General features: G+C 40.2%; 1 protein-coding gene across 4 annotated transcripts in view; it reads left to right on the plus strand.

The window, feature by feature from the left end:
* Positions 1-12,563, plus strand: part of LOC131361588 (nucleosome-remodeling factor subunit BPTF-like) — a 50,122-nt gene extending 37,559 nt beyond the window's left edge. For 2 of the 4 annotated variants that reach the window (XM_058402879.1, XM_058402876.1), the window contains 8 exons: positions 87-169; positions 2,622-2,847; positions 2,965-3,191; positions 3,478-3,651; positions 4,153-4,345; positions 4,702-4,786; positions 6,112-6,298; positions 8,595-12,563. In XM_058402879.1, coding sequence (XP_058258862.1) covers positions 87-169; positions 2,622-2,847; positions 2,965-3,191; positions 3,478-3,651; positions 4,153-4,345; positions 4,702-4,786; positions 6,112-6,298; positions 8,595-8,631 — 1,212 coding nt within the window. In that variant the 3' untranslated portion in view covers positions 8,632-12,563. Of the gene's footprint in view, positions 1-86; positions 170-2,621; positions 2,848-2,964; positions 3,192-3,477; positions 3,652-4,152; positions 4,346-4,701; positions 4,787-6,111; positions 6,299-7,761; positions 8,532-8,594 lie in introns of those variants that run through there. The other 2 variants (XM_058402880.1, XM_058402878.1) reach the window with 2 other exon arrangements.
* Positions 12,564-15,641: the final 3,078 nt, after the last annotated feature.

Consider the following 15,641-nt stretch of genomic DNA (forward strand, 5'->3'; position numbering starts at 1 on the left):
GGGTTTTACTTTTTTAAGATACCGTTGTATCGTGCTCTATATATCTATTTGAGAGCATGAGGGTCACTTGTGTGTGCGTTCTGCAGGTGGTGATGAAGCAGAATGCAGCGATTGAGCAGCTGAAACAGAAGAAGCCCATGACTCCTGCAGAACGAGAAGAGAACCAGAGGTGAGTTTAGCACCAGGCTACAGAAACATTCACATACACTCAGCTTGTACTGGCATTACTGTCCTGAAACTGGTTCCATTCTAACCATCACTTCATGCAAACTTCAGACTACAATACAAAGCTTCTCCATACAATAGCTCTATCTTTATATACAAGCGTTACTGTCATCATCAGGATAAACCAGGCTTAGCTACTGTGACCTCTAGTTTCTTATACACTCATACATTTACTTTGCAGGTCATTTTTTTCCCCAGCACAGCTAATCGACTGAACGTCTTCAAATAAATAGACTGATCTGCCAAGTCTACATAGGAAGTTACGGGTTCTAGAAAAAAATAAACCAGCTAATTTAGCTAATGATTCATGATAGACAGTAAATATACAAGATTAACTCGGTGAGTCTCTTTAAAAAAAAACAATCCTGGATGCATAAAGTGTCGTGAAATAATATGTAAAAGCAATGTGCCACACTTCTGCATTTTATTTACAAAATCTGTTTAATTTACATCTGTTAAAACCTGTTCAGTTTTCAGCATGTTGAGTAATTCCCAGTTTGGCCTCCAGACACGTTCACGTCACTGTGGCTCAGATGACGTCATCAGCCATCAAGCTCCCTGATATGTTTATCTGTGGAACAAATGGTCTGGAAAATACACTGACCTCTCCCTGACCCAGTACTGCCCCAACATACCATTTGGCACTTTTGCCTGTCTACGACTTCTCAATTTTGACACCGTTTCTGACCAACTATGCTCACAGTGTGCCAGATTTGCCACCTCCACCACCACTGGATGAAGCATGACTGCATGATGATGATGATGATGATGCAGAGGACATGATTTTAACCTCGACCACAGCAGGGAGCACATTTATTTCCACCCACATGCGCCCAAACTACACCTGTCTGTGGTCTGTCTGTAGCCTGCCCTCTGTCTTTTTTTGGTATGCTTTTAGTATAGATTGTAGCATATGTGAGAGGTTAGGCATGATGGCACTTGATTAAAGTACATAGTAATGTACAGTAGGTGATATGGCAGTCACTTACAGAAAAATCTTAACCGTGTTTGTCGGGACATCACAAGTTTGAATTTTAATGACGCACCATCAAGTGCTTTCTGTGAGCTCGTGTATGTGGAAGAGGGTAGATAGCACCTTTTTTCCTGAGTGGGTTACACTGGAGTTAAACTCTGCACAAGAAACAGTTTCAAAAGATTTGCATGGCTACACGGCACAAAAGGAAGCGCATGTTGGCTTTCACCTTTCCCTGTTGGTAGTTGCTAGCTGGTGTGTGTGTGAATTAGCAGGTAACAAAAATTGGTAGAAAATGGGTCTATGTGTAGAGAACAGAAATGAATATTAATAGTGACAATCATAAAGAAGTAAAATAAAAGCAGGTTTTATTTTTGTCTCCTCTCTCCACCTGCTTGTTCTTGCTAGCGATGACTGATGAGTGTTTTTAAGGTGATTTTCTGATCATTCTCTTTGTTCTTATATGTGCAAAAAAAAAAATACAATGGTGGGAGGAAAGTTTTAGAAACTCAAATCTCTGATTCTCTATCTCTGCCTGCATCTCTGCACTCCATGCTGTGTGCCGTGTTGAGTCTGGGAATTACGATTGCCCTCTGACCTCCACAGCTGGTGATCCCTCCATCTTAGCCCCCTTCCTTTTCCCACATGTGGTCAGTGTTGCGAGAGCTGTGAGAAGCCAATTGAAGAGGATCTGTCCGAACCCCGCCCCCACACCCACCATAACATATTCCTGACATGAAATAACAAAAAACGCCCAGCTAGAGGACACGCTTTCTCTCTTCCTGAGTCCGAAACTTAAGTTCATGAGATGTAATAAAGCCTAAAAAGTTGGCTAAGAAGTAAGAGGAGGTTAGCGAGGTATGCATGCCTCATGATAACTCCTTCTGCTGTTCTAACCTGTAGTGGCGTTCCTTTGATCGCTGGTTTCGGTTACGTTCTTGGCTAGCTTAGCATTGCCGTCTGAGCCGTGTTTTTATAAAGCATGCATGTGTAGCGACAAACTTTAGACTAATGGCTTTGGAAGAGTATACGAGTGCATCATAATCGACTAAAGATTATAAACTTGAAAGGTACTGAAAGTTCAGGACAAACATAAGTCAACTAAATTACATGCTTACACATTTTGTTTGCATCATTGCCTTTTATAATCCTTCCAAACACGAGTTTAATCAAAGATGAGATTAAATTTCTCTCAGACCCTTTAGCACAGAAGAATTCAGAAGGATTTTTATTTTATTGTCTTCTCCATCTGTTGTGGAGACTCAAGCTGTTAAGAACAAAGTAATTGTTCGAGCTGTCATCAGACACCAAGCATGTCTTTGCTAATCATGTTAATTTGAGATGAGAAGGTCCATTTATAAATGCAATCTCTCTGCATATTGCTCTAGAAAGAATTAAGTCTGGATTTTAACTTGCGTTCCAGGATGATCGTGTGTAACCAGGTGATGAAGTTCATCCTGGACAAGATCGACAAGGACGAAAGGCAGGAAGCGAGAAAGAGGAAACGAGAGGAGACAGTGGCGCAGAAACACAGCAAGCAGATGGCCATGAAGCTCTCAGCCCTGCTCTTTAAACACAAAGAGCAGCTTAAAGCCGAGATCCTGAAGAAGAGAGCGCTGCTGGACAGACAGCTGCAGCTGGAGGTGCAGGTAAGCACGGGATCAGGACTCTGCCATAGCAAGACCTTGCTGTCCACGTGTGTGTAATCTAAACTGATGTCTGTATGTGTTTTTTTTATTTTTTTTTTTATTTGTTTGTTTCTGCAGGAGGAGTTGAGGCGAGATTTGGAGAAGATCTGTCGGGAAAGAGAACGAGCTCAAGCCGCCGCCGATGCCCAGATCACAAGCACATCGCCGACAACTTACAAACGCAAATATGAGGAGGAGATCGCTGCCAAATCGAAGAAAAAGAAGATGATCACAACTACCTCAAGAGAAACCAAGAAGGACACAAAGCTGTACTGTATCTGCAAGACGCCGTACGACGAGACCAAGTAAGATGTAACTCTTACCACCTGAGCACGCTGTATCAATGGCGTGGATAAGAAATGTTTTGTAATAAATATCCTGGAAAGGAATTGTTTAGCAAAATAAAATTCAGCCAAAATATATTGAGGCTGCTTTAGTTTTGCGCCGGAGGATTTAACAAACTAACAAAGTAACACAAGAAAGTCCAGTTTAGCATCATTTATATGCCTAAGCAACGGCATCAACATCTACTCATGATGTCCTCTCTCTCTCTCTCTCTCTCTCTCTCTCTCTCTCGCTGTGTCCTTGTAGGTTTTATATAGGCTGTGATTTATGCACAAACTGGTACCATGGTGACTGCGTGGGCATCACAGAGAAGGAGGCGAAGAAGATGGACGACTACATCTGTGCAGAGTGTAAACAGGCACAAGAGGGAACCACAGAGGAGCTCTACTGCATCTGTAGAACTCCTTATGATGAAGCTCAGTGAGTGTGTGTGTGTAGCACAGAGGAGCTCTCTGTGTTTCAGAATGAATGCTTATACATTTAAGGCTGAGGAACAGCACAGGGAGAGAATCAAACACAAATTCTCACGTTTGGGGTTGATCAGTGGTTAAGTATCCACACCATTTATCAGGTTCTCCGAGTCTCAGAACCAGCAGCATACAACTACTGTGGAGGGTGAAGGCTAACGCATGCTTCCTCCAAGACACATGAAGCCAGCCAAACTGATGCTCTATTCTATTCTATTCTATTCTATTCTATTCTATTCTATTCTATTAGAAAAAGCACTATCTGTCTTCCACATGGATGAGCTCAGCTGCAATTGTCATGTGTCGTTGTGACTGACCAGAGAGACCGTACACCATTCAATTCCAACCTAGTCATCAGATCATTAAAGTTGATTGGTGTGATTTTTATTCTTAACACAAAAAAAATGACATACTGCAGCTCTAAGGTCTCTTTAACCGTTCTGGTTGCCGTCAGGTTCTACATCGGCTGTGACCGCTGTCAGAACTGGTACCACGGCCGCTGTGTGGGGATCCTGCAGAGCGAGGCGACGTACATCGACGAGTATATCTGCCCTCAGTGTCAGTCCACCGAAGACGCCATGACCGTCCTCACACCCCTCACAGAGAAAGACTACGAGGGATTACGAAGGATCCTCCGCTCACTTCAGGTCTTCTTCATGTCCACGTCTCTCTCATGTTCTCGTTCTCTCTCTCTCTCTCTCTCTCTCTCTCTCCTCTCGCCTGCCTCCTCGTAGTAGAAGAAAACAAATCTGGTATTGTTTTCTTCTCCTGCACGTTTTATCTGATCAACCTGAACTTTGGAAGGCTTCCCAGGAGCGGGTGTTGTCTTTCTTTTCCGCTTTCTTCATCCCTTCCTTCTTCGCGTTTTCCTTTTATTTCATTCTTACTCCCATGCCCTCCTGTTGAGGAATGAAAAGGCTTTAATTTTCTCCAATGTTGAAGCAGCTGCTTCCAATACACTCAACTGACCATGTGTGTGTGCTCTTGCTATATCTGTCTCTAGGCTCACAAAATGGCGTGGCCCTTCCTGGAGCCGGTGGACCCCGAAGATGCCCCTGATTATTACAGAGTAATAAAGGAGCCTATGGGTAAGAAGCTAGATGAGAATTCATGTATGTTTTCAGACAAAAATGTGTTCACTCAGCTAAAACATGGCACTATCCAGAATTTGTTCATAGCTACATGGATAATGTTTATGGCATGTAAGGATCTAAATTATTTAGCTCCTTTGCACTCGACACATTTTGAGGCAAAGCTGTAGCTATAAGCTTGTCCTTCTCAATAGCAGTATTATCTTAGTAGCTACAGTTTGAAACAAAATAAGCAAAGTTCAAACACTAAACATTTTATTTAATAGCCTACATTTGGAATAAGTGCAGTAATGTAAAAGTAAATTGACTTCTTGGCTGTTTCTGGATACAGGAAACCTTCACAGTGGGCTTTAAATCCGCTACAGTTACTCAGGAAACTATTATTATTATTATTATTATTATTATTATTATTATTATTATTTAATCTATAATGGAGGAAAGATTGCCCTTGTTTGAGTCACAGTTGAAGGCCTCCATCTTGAATGAGTTAAAATCAGGCCATCTGTGTCGATCACTGACCTGTGCAAACTCGCCTAGCGCAAAGCCGACCGATAAACAGATGCCTAATGACTCAGCAACACGCAAAAGACCATCAGCATGTGTGCCGTCTTCAGAAACGCACCCGAGCCCTGAGCCGTAATCCTGATGTTCTTAAAGATCCTCTTTGATGCGAATGAGAGAGTGTGAAGAAGAAACCGTGACCGGGCGAGGAGAAATATATAAACAGAGCGCAGTGACAGAGAAGGTGAAAAGAAAGATGCAGAGATGTCCGTCTCTCTGAGGTGTGAGCGTGATCTGTTTATTCGGATCTGCCTCTCAGTAGGTTGTCTGTCTGTCTGTCTTAATTTCTGTGCTTCATAACAGCAGCGTAAACCTGCGGTCACGCCTCGAGCGGACTGGAGGAAATTAGAATAGCAGAACAAACAATGAGTTGCCAAATCCTTTCTTGAAAGAAAAAAAAAACAACATTACATACACTGCAGCTTTGCCATGTTATATATTTATAAGAAAAACTCTTCTTATTTGTACTTTTTCATTTTTAAAAAATTCTCATTTTTAGCCAAAAAACCCCTCCCAGGTCTGAATTTCACTGTTTTCACGTGTGTGGATTGACAGACCAGCACAAATATGTGTTTTAACATTATAGGTAGGGATGAACTAAGCCCCCCCCCCCCCCCCCCATTATTTCTGCATCAGTACAGAGGGCTCACTCTTTTCAATACACCTTCAAGTCACAGTTTAAAATTGGTCCCAGTCTGTAGTACAGAAGGCTAAATGCATGATGACTCCATGTGTTTTAGCTTCATGCTGTATTATTTCAGACCTCTCGACGATGGAGGAGCGCCTGCTGAATCGTCACTACATTAAGCTGACTGAGTATGTAGCGGACATGACCAGGATCTTCGATAACTGTCGATACTACAACCCCAGCGACTCGCCCTTCTATCAGTGCGCAGAGGTGCTAGAGACCTTCTTCGTCCAGAAGCTTAAAGCCTTCAAAGCAAGCAGGTAACACACACACACACAAACACACACACAGAGTCTCTTGTCTTAACTTTCCTTTCCTCTAATTTTCTCTTTTGCTTACGTTCACATTTCTGTCTCACGCACCACGTCATCATTAATTTCTCACTCTCCCTGGACTCAGAAAAGGAGAACTCAACACTTCTTTGATTAGTTACGGGTCCTTAAGGGCATATTTTGCTTGGACCTTTGGCTAAAATGGAGCCATTAAGGGTTCTCGCCGAGGGACAAATCGGAGATCTGTTTAATGGAAGCTGTTGTTGATTTCCTTCTTTCCTTACTTCCCTTCCTTATCTTTCACTTTCTTCCTTCCTTTCCTTCTTCCTAGTTCCCTCTCTTTGTTCCTCCCTTCCTTCCTTCCTTCCTTCCTTCCTTCCTTCCTCCTTTCCATCGTTCCCTTTTAACTACCTTTCCTCCTCTCCCTCTTTACTTTCTTACCTCCATCAATCCCTCATCTTTCCTGGACTTCCCTCCTTCCACTTTTCTTTTTTTTTCCTCCTCCCCTACTACTATGTCTCATCTGCTTTCCTCCCCCCTCTATGTTGTTCCTGCCCTCTGATCCCATTCCCTTTTCTGACCTCTGTCAACTTTTTTCCTTTTCTTTCCTTGTCATTCCTTGACTTTACTTTAGTGTTCTTCCCCTTCCTCTGCTTCAAATTCCATGTCTTTCTTCACCTTACCTTTTCTCCCGTCCTTCCTTCACCACTCCCCTTTTATGTCTTTGCCTCCCCTTCCTTTTACTTTTCTTTTCTTCTTCTTCTCTCATTTCCTTTCTTGTCCTTTTCTTTCCCTTTCCTTTCCTCTCATTTCTTTTCCTTTGCTTTCCTTTCCTTTCCTGTCCTGTCCTGTCCTGTCCTGTCCTGTCCTGTCCTGTCCTTTTCTGTCCTTTCCTTTCCTTTCCTTTCCTTTCCTCTCATTTCTTTTCCTTTGCTTTCCTTTCCTCTCATTTCCTTTCCTCTCATTTCCTTTCCTCTCATTTCTTTTCCTTTCCTTTCCTCTCATTTCTTTTCCTTTCCTCTCATTTCTTTTCCTTTCCTTTCCTGTCCTTTCCTTTCCTTTCCTTTCCTTTCCTCTCCTCTCCTTTCCTCTCATTTCTTTCCCTTTCCTCTCCTCTCCTCACTTTCTTCACTCTACAAGTTCATTCCTCATCTCACCTCTGTATATTGGTTATCCTGGTGTTGAGTGACTCTCTCACTCAGTGCGTTCAGTTTTATTTGACAAATTCACACATTTTGAAGAGTTTTGTTTTCCATTATGTTGTGACTCATTTTCATTATTAGTGAGTTTTGCTGCAGAATCCGTTGCATGTACTTGTTATAGTTGAGCTTATTCTGCATGCTGTTGCTGTCATTGTTCATATCATCTCCACTTGTGTTCTGCATGCATTCACTTCCACCATCTCTGTCTCTCTCTCTCTCTCTCTCTCTCTCTCTCTCTCTCATTCACAGATTATGATGGCTTAGGTCTTCAGAGCTGGCTGCCTTGGCTCACTGTAAACTAGCCTATCATGGAGCACCACTGTGTTTTTCTTTAAAGCAAAGAAAACACTGCATGAACTTTTTGTATGGAAGAACAAAAACTTTTGTACAGAAGACGGACTGTTGAGTGACACAAAGCAGGAGCTTTGTGTTTGCATCTCAATCAGGGGAAGCTACTTTTACTGTATATCTCGATACGGAAAAGGATTATTTACCTTAAGTTAGTCGACCAGTGCATTTCACGTGAAATACCGTGTCCGTTTTATTTAGCTACTTCATTTAGAAAAGTTGCCGAATAAGCTTTTCTCATTTTCAAATCTCTTCCACGAGGTGAGAAAACAAGCTTACCTCATTCATACTGTAATATCACTGGCTCTACGTGGACATTGGGAAATGTTACTTTATTAATTGTGGTAGACTTTTATCTCAATTTGGACTCGTGTACATATTTTTATGCATTGAAATCCTTTTGTGAAGGAGCATTACAGAACTGTTTATCAGGAGTGTGGATCTCACAGATGCTGCCTGTGTAGCGAATCTGGTTCACGGGCCGATGAACGCCATCCTCATGTGGGTTACTCCAGAACGATTTATAATGTCTATAAACGGACGGATGAACTCACACCAGCATGGCTGCTATCTTTTTCTTTTTTTCTTTTTTCTTTTTTTTAATTTTCTTACTTTTTTATTAAAAAGGACTAAAGAAAACCTACTAGCATTCTTTTTTGGTACTTTTTCCATTTAAAAAAAAAAGATTTTAATAAATATGAAATCTACCTGTTTCTTCTTTCTACGTTCTATAGGTCTCATAACAACAGACTGCAGTCTACAGCTTCCTAAACTACATTGTCCATAAGCTCTTTGGTAATTCTGTACCCTGGACATTGGTTTTGCCAGGTTGAGCTCCTGCTTCCTTCACATGCCTGTAAGACATTGCGTTGGAGATCCTGCTCTTACAGGAAGTGAGAGATCAGTGACGCAGGATCCGGACTGAACCTTTTCACAGCAGCGATGAGGAGAACATCACCGTAAAGAACACAGTCTGAGAAGCCGATGTGAAGGATAAAGATGTTTTCTCGCAGATGATGGAGCATCACCTGAACATGTACCAAACTACCCACACTGTTCCGCTAAAGCAGAACCTGGGCTATGATGCAGTGTTCCATTGTACTCCAAATTGGGTTTATTTATGAGAGATTTCTAGTAGAAATGGGAAACAAGAACTAACAGAACATGTCGTTTTTATTGTCCCTATCGACTTGAACATGAGAAATGTTCTGTTATTGGAAAATAATCTGTGTCAGCATCCTATTCTGTAATTCACCAACAATTGCAATTTCTTTATTTATTAATCATACTTTGTACTGTTTACAGTCATGGTCAACATTGTAGAACATCCATACAAGGTCCTTCCTGTACATAAAGCAGTCTCCTCAGTCTTAGAGATTTTCCAATGACTTGGTGACTGTTACAAAGCGCTGACTCCTTCCTTAAATGTTAAAAACCTTCTGACCAATCAGATTTGAGAATTCAGCAGGGCCGAAACATATACAAACTTAAAAAAGTTGACACATGCTTTCGATGGCACCTCTTATGAGTGTGATGATGCACTGTTTACAAAATGAAACAAATGTCAGTGTGAATCCTTGTGAAAGAAAAAAGCTATTGCCAGCTCCGTCCAGCGAGTACCTAAAGCAGGTATTAAAACCATTCCGATGCTTTAGTCCTGGTTACTGGTGCTTTGTGCATTGGGGAAAAAGCCATTTTTCTTCCTGTTAAACTTATTAGTGCATCAAGTGCCTCAGGAAATCCAAGCACATGAGATAAGAGGCTATTTCATGAAAGTTGGAATACTTTTGTCTTGTATTGGTAAGTATAGACCACACAAATTATTACAAATGCAAGTTTTATGATTTTTAAAACTTGGTTATGTCTGTGAGATCAACAGCAAGAGCAACAGGATTCACTTCAACTGAGATCCAAGGTCATTTCCTCAGGTTTGAAGTACAATGGAACACGTCATCATTTTCAATTTTCTATTGGCCGTTTAAGTAACCTGCATCGTTTATACCAAACTTGTGTCTGCTTGTTCCCGCCTGTGCCCAGTCTACAAACCGCCCTCACAATAATTAGTGGTTTAGATCAGTGCTAACTCTTCTCGCTCTCTCAGTAGATGAACATTCACATTCTCATCACTGACCTTCACAACTTTGTGGACTTCACAAAGCCTGGAAAACAACCCACTGCTTAATGGCCATTCAAAAAAAAGTGAAAAAATTACAGACTATAGGCCAGAAAAAATCTGTATACTTGTTTATATATAAATATATAATTTTTTAAATATATAAATGGTCTATTTTTTAGGTATTTTATTATTTTTCTGAGCGAAGCAATTTACACTGAGGAGGAGTAATGCAGAAACATTTTTAACTGAAGCTGTTTTGAGTGGTGGAAGGAAAGACATTTCACAATCAAATAAATGGAGCAAGAAACCTAAAAGATCTTCAGATGGAGCTCATGGGACACACACTGATGATTTTCTCGAAGCCGTTTGAAGAGTCTTATTGTGCCTGAATGTGACTCACTGACACCATCTGTTTTACTGCCGTTTCATTTTGACGACTTCTGGTAATTGGTGGAGTTTTATAGCCTTCACCTCACACAGGAACTCTGTTCCAAGTTTATTTCAAAGGAATACTTCAGCCGAAAATCAATTTGGCATCATTTCCCTCCCTTCCCCCCCTCCCCCCCCCCTCTGAATGTAGTCAATCAGTGCTACAAGGCTAATGTAGCTAACAAGTAAACAAAGTCTACCTCATGAAAAACGTTTTCTGTAAACACAACCCTTCCACAGTAATGTCACACACACACACACCCACGCCGAGTAACGTGGTTTAGTCCACAGTGTGATGCACTTATGGTGTAAACACAAGTAGTGAAAAGCTGAGACTGTGTGGAAGGCAGCCATTTTGTCTTGTTGAACAGATGATACTGGGGTTGCTTTTTGAAGTTAATTTTCAGGTCTGTTTAGCAAGTCTGGCGCTAATTTGTTGATGGTTGATGGTATATTTTCATTATTCTGGTGAGGAAAAAATATCTTAAGGGTTCAGTGTTGGCTTCTTACTGTTTTCAGCAACGCACACTACCAGTCAAAAGTTTGGACACATCTTCTAATTCCATGGTCTTTCCTGATGTTTATTTCTTTCTACATTGTAAAACAACGCTGAAGGCGGCCGAAATACACAATAATCTGGTTTGAACAGTTGATATTGAGATATTGTCTGCTACTGATGCTCTGTAAAGCCTTCATAACGGCTCTAATCTGAGGTGCTGTTAATTGGTGATTTCTGAGGCTGGTAACTCTAAATGAACTTAAATGAATGAAATGCAGCAGAGGGCAGTTTTGGTCTTGCTTTACTGGGATGGTCTTCATGTGAGCCAGTTTCATCATGGTGCTTGATGGGTTTTGCAAATGCACTTTACAATACTGTTCTTGCAAGAACTATTCCAGAACACCTGACCTTCGTGTCTTAAAATAACAACTGACTGTTTTTTGTTGTCATTACATATGGATTACTTAAGTCCATGTGTGTTATTTCAGAGTTTTGAAATCTCCAGTATTGTTCTAGAATGTAGAAAATAAATCCCTAAACAAAAAACACGGAATTAAAAGGTGTGTCCAAACTTTTGACTGGTAGTGTATAACGGGATAATGTTTACGAATTCGAGTCATAAAATAAAAGTTTTGCACAAATGAGTGTCACATATTGACATGAAAGTCATTTACGATGGATTTTTCCTTTAAAACACACAAAACAAATACACGCTTTCCCGCTGTAGTATGAATTTGAAATGAAATGAGTTTACAGAAATGAAATCTTACAGTTGTGTGGTCAGTGAATGGGGGATAGAGGACTTGTAGTACTTGTTAGCAGTAGCTTCCTAGCCTTAATGCAAATCTCAAGCAAAAGAATTTCAGATATCAGACAAATCTTGGCTGATTGACTACATTTATAGAACATTTTGTGTGAGACTACACTGTGTGTGTGAGAGAGAGATTGTATGGGACCTGTAGTTGCAATATATAAGGTTAATAATACTTAAGTTGTTGGGCATTTTATGTTTTTTAGAGTCTCTCGTATTAAAAATAGACTTCTTAGGTCTTTATTTTATTTTAGATCTTTTTATTCGATGATTTTCAACTTAATCATTTGAGTTTTATTTCCTCAAACCTCTTCTCTTCATAAAGATTTGATAGTATTGGCTATGTGATAGCTAATAGCAGGTGGGATTTACAGAACCTGTAATTTTATGTGTTTGGACATTTTATTGATGATTTAATGACTGATGATCTCCTAAAGCAAATTAGCAGACCTTAGTTGTTAGTTGCCAGAGGTGTTAAAATTAAGTAACTAGTATTCGTAGCCACTTTCATTCGTTCCCTTACAATAGCTGATCAGAATTCTTTATGCTGGGAGATGTTTGAGGAAATAGAAATCCAGTGAGCATTTACGTTTTGGTGAAATAATCCTTCGGATTAAAATGCTGCATATTGTGAGCGTCATGAAGGGAGAAGTTTGCTAGGTTGTTTTGTTTTTGTAAAAGCAAATGGAGCCAGTCTTTTCTCATCATACTATACTGTACAGTTTATTTATAATATCTCTCGGATGCTTCCTTTATAGTAAGTCAAAGAAAAGCTCCCAGGAATGTGGAAGAAATATGTTTTTAATAGACTGCATCGACTAAGAGATCTTTTGTACTTTATAGAACATTTCCTGCTAGATAATAAAAAGAAAAAAAAAACGTAATGAACGACTGCAAACCTCATGTGGTGTTTTGTATCGGTGACCCTGTGTGGCTCTGAGACGAGTGGATCACATGCAGTAATGTTACCAGAGACTTTTACACAGCCTAAATGTCACTTCTGAGTTGAGAAATAGTTCACCAACCAAACGAGTGTAGCGAGAGGAGGCGCGATTCCAGGAAAACGTCAAATCTCAAAGTGTAGTATTCTCCCAAAACGTCCAATGAGTAGTGCACAATATTATAGCAGGATCCCACCCAAAACAGGGCCCCATCGAACTAGCATGTGAGAGTTTATTTTAATGGTCATGCTTTTCAAACTGGGAAGAGGAAAAAAAATGAAACGTACCTGTCTGGAAGCCAGAGAAGAAAATGAAAACAAGAAGAAGAGGAAACAGAGCTGTGGTAAGTGGTGGAGATAATCTAATATTGAAATAAACAAGGATGACAACTGTAATTCATAAAGGTAATCTAACCCTCCCTCAGCAGTTGGCTCTTAATTTGAAGCACGTGATTATTAATTATTTGGATAGCTTTCTTGGTGGAATTCATCATTTTGCACCAATTTGTCTTGCCAGCTACAAGTAAGCACTTTACAAAAAGCTCTACTGGTCTATTGTTGGTTTATCTAATCAGGAAGCTTGATCTGGAGCTGCGTGTAGAATATAATGCTAAAACTTTCAAACAGTTACCATGATTCTTGGGAAGGTAACATAATGGCAATAGAAAGCTGAAAAATGCTAGGAGGAATGACCTTTATTGAATTGTGAAGCAGATGAAGTTTGGAAGAAGCTTCATCTTCCTCCTAGCTAACTTCCTGTCACTTTTGCTATGGGTAGGTCTGGGTAGAGCTCACAATGTGGTATGGGTAAGGCTTGGGGTTAGAATAGCTATAGGGTTAGTTTGGGTATATGTAAAAATGAGCAAGGTCAAGCTGTTCAATTTTTCAAGTTTTCCACCAATGCAAGATTGAAAATGTTATAAATTTGAATCCCAGGTCCAGCAAGCTGCCTCTGCCAGGCCCTGCCTTTAACCCTCAATTGCTCAGTTGTATAAAGAAGGATAGTAAATGTAAGAAAAGTAAATGTAAAATGAATGACTGTGTTTTTCGTTGTCTTATCGACTTTAAGATGCAGTGTGGGAGCTTGTATCCAGCTTCTATAACAATCAACATTACATGTAAGCTGTAATATATAAAATAAGAATCATTTTTTTAATCAAACAAATGTAACATCTGGCAAACTGCTGTGGTATAAGCGGAATAAAACGCTTTGGGATGTGCTGTTCTAGGAAAGATAGCATGTTGAGCGCCATCACACTGTCCTGTGATGGATTATTTTTTCCTATCAGCATGAAGGGGAAAGTTGTAGCTCTGAAGTTAAGGTGTACTGATGATCGGAAGGTTGTGAGTTTGAATCTCAGGTCCAGCAAAAGCCGCTACTGTTGGGCCCTTGAGCAAGGCCCTTAACCCTCAGTTGTATAAAAAATGAGCTAAATGCAAGTTGCTATGGATAAGGGTGTCTGCCAAATGCCGTAACTGTAAATGACGAGAAAAAAATAGCGACATGCTCTTTCTTAATACATTTTAATTAAGCGACTGCGCTTAAATATACTTATTCAGTAAAACTGAAGAAGATCGTATTCAGGACTATAGCTAAGGTCTAGTGTCCTTGATATTGACGTCTCTGTGCACTATTTTGTTTAAGGGATCGCTTTTCCCAGGGTCACTGAAAAGTCCTTCAGAAGACACTGATCAGATCAGGTGTATTCGATGTGGGCCAAAACAAGGCAGCAGAGAGACTTGGTGACCCTTGTCTCCGTTTCTGTGTCTCTCCGGCTGTGTCTTTGTCACACAGGAAGACTTTCTCATGATTTCTCTAAACCCTCACCACCTCTCTCAATGAGGAATGTCCCCCTGCTGAGAGAAGTCTCTGGCTGAATCCCAAGTAGCCTCCTTCTTGCTATTTAAGTTCAAACAGAGTATGAGATAATAACTTGAGCACCCTATGTAGTGAACTAAATGTTCTAGCGAGCCGTTTGGGACCAGGCCCCTGCTTCCTGCTCGGCTCAGCATGGGAACCGGGCGCCGGATATGGCTACAATAGACCATATCGGCTTATAGTGAGTTTTACTTGTTGTTATGATGGTTCTGTGCTTATCGCCGTGATCTATGTTTGGACTTCATGAACAGTGTTTTTCTAGATGATATGAACTCTCTATGCTTCTTTATCGCTGGGAACCATCAGTAAAATACCCTGAGCATGAAAAACGACACTTTTTTTCAGTGGTTAACTTCTTGGATGGTTGATTTTGTTTGCTTTTTTTTGTTTTACATTTAAAATACTTTGTCAAAAAAAAATATTTAAGGTAAATGACGCGAGTTCAAATTTGTAATGTTAGAAACTTGCCTCTAAACCTTCATCACCTTCAAGATGCAGGTTAGCAGAGGATGATGTAGCTAGCTAGCTTACAGCTTATGCTACTGATGAACACAATTGTGGTTGTCTTGTGATGGTGTATATTAACAGGCTTGACTGCTGTTCAGCAAATCATTGGCAACAGCACAAAATGAAATCCTACTTGTGTCTAGCTATGGAACAAAATGTGAGCTAATTAACTAGCCTTCTAGCTGTTTAAGGTGTCAGGGGGACATGGGCAGGGGTGTATGGGGGTATTCCCAATATTTTTACATATTCTTAAATCCTGGATTTTTATTTATTTATTTTTTTTAGGATAAAGTCTGCAGGTAATTTTGAGTGTTTTTGTAGGAATTTAAAGGAGAATAAACTAAACTAAACAAAAAGAAATATATATATATATTGATAGTATGAGTAAATAGGCTTTAAAACAATTACATAGTATATGCAAGTTATTATAGTATGATGTAGTAACTGGAACAATTTCAGTAGCTATGTTAGTGATGAACAAAACTGCCATTGTCTTGTCATGGTATATATTTGTCAAGTTTGACCGCTGTTAAATGAGAATATGGCGATGAAAAATCTGAGGCTCTAGTGAACTTGGGTCTATATGTGGGAAAAGTCAGC

This window comes from Hemibagrus wyckioides, linkage group LG11, assembly GCF_019097595.1.
Source record: "Hemibagrus wyckioides isolate EC202008001 linkage group LG11, SWU_Hwy_1.0, whole genome shotgun sequence".
NCBI classification, from domain to species: domain Eukaryota; kingdom Metazoa; phylum Chordata; class Actinopteri; order Siluriformes; family Bagridae; genus Hemibagrus; species Hemibagrus wyckioides.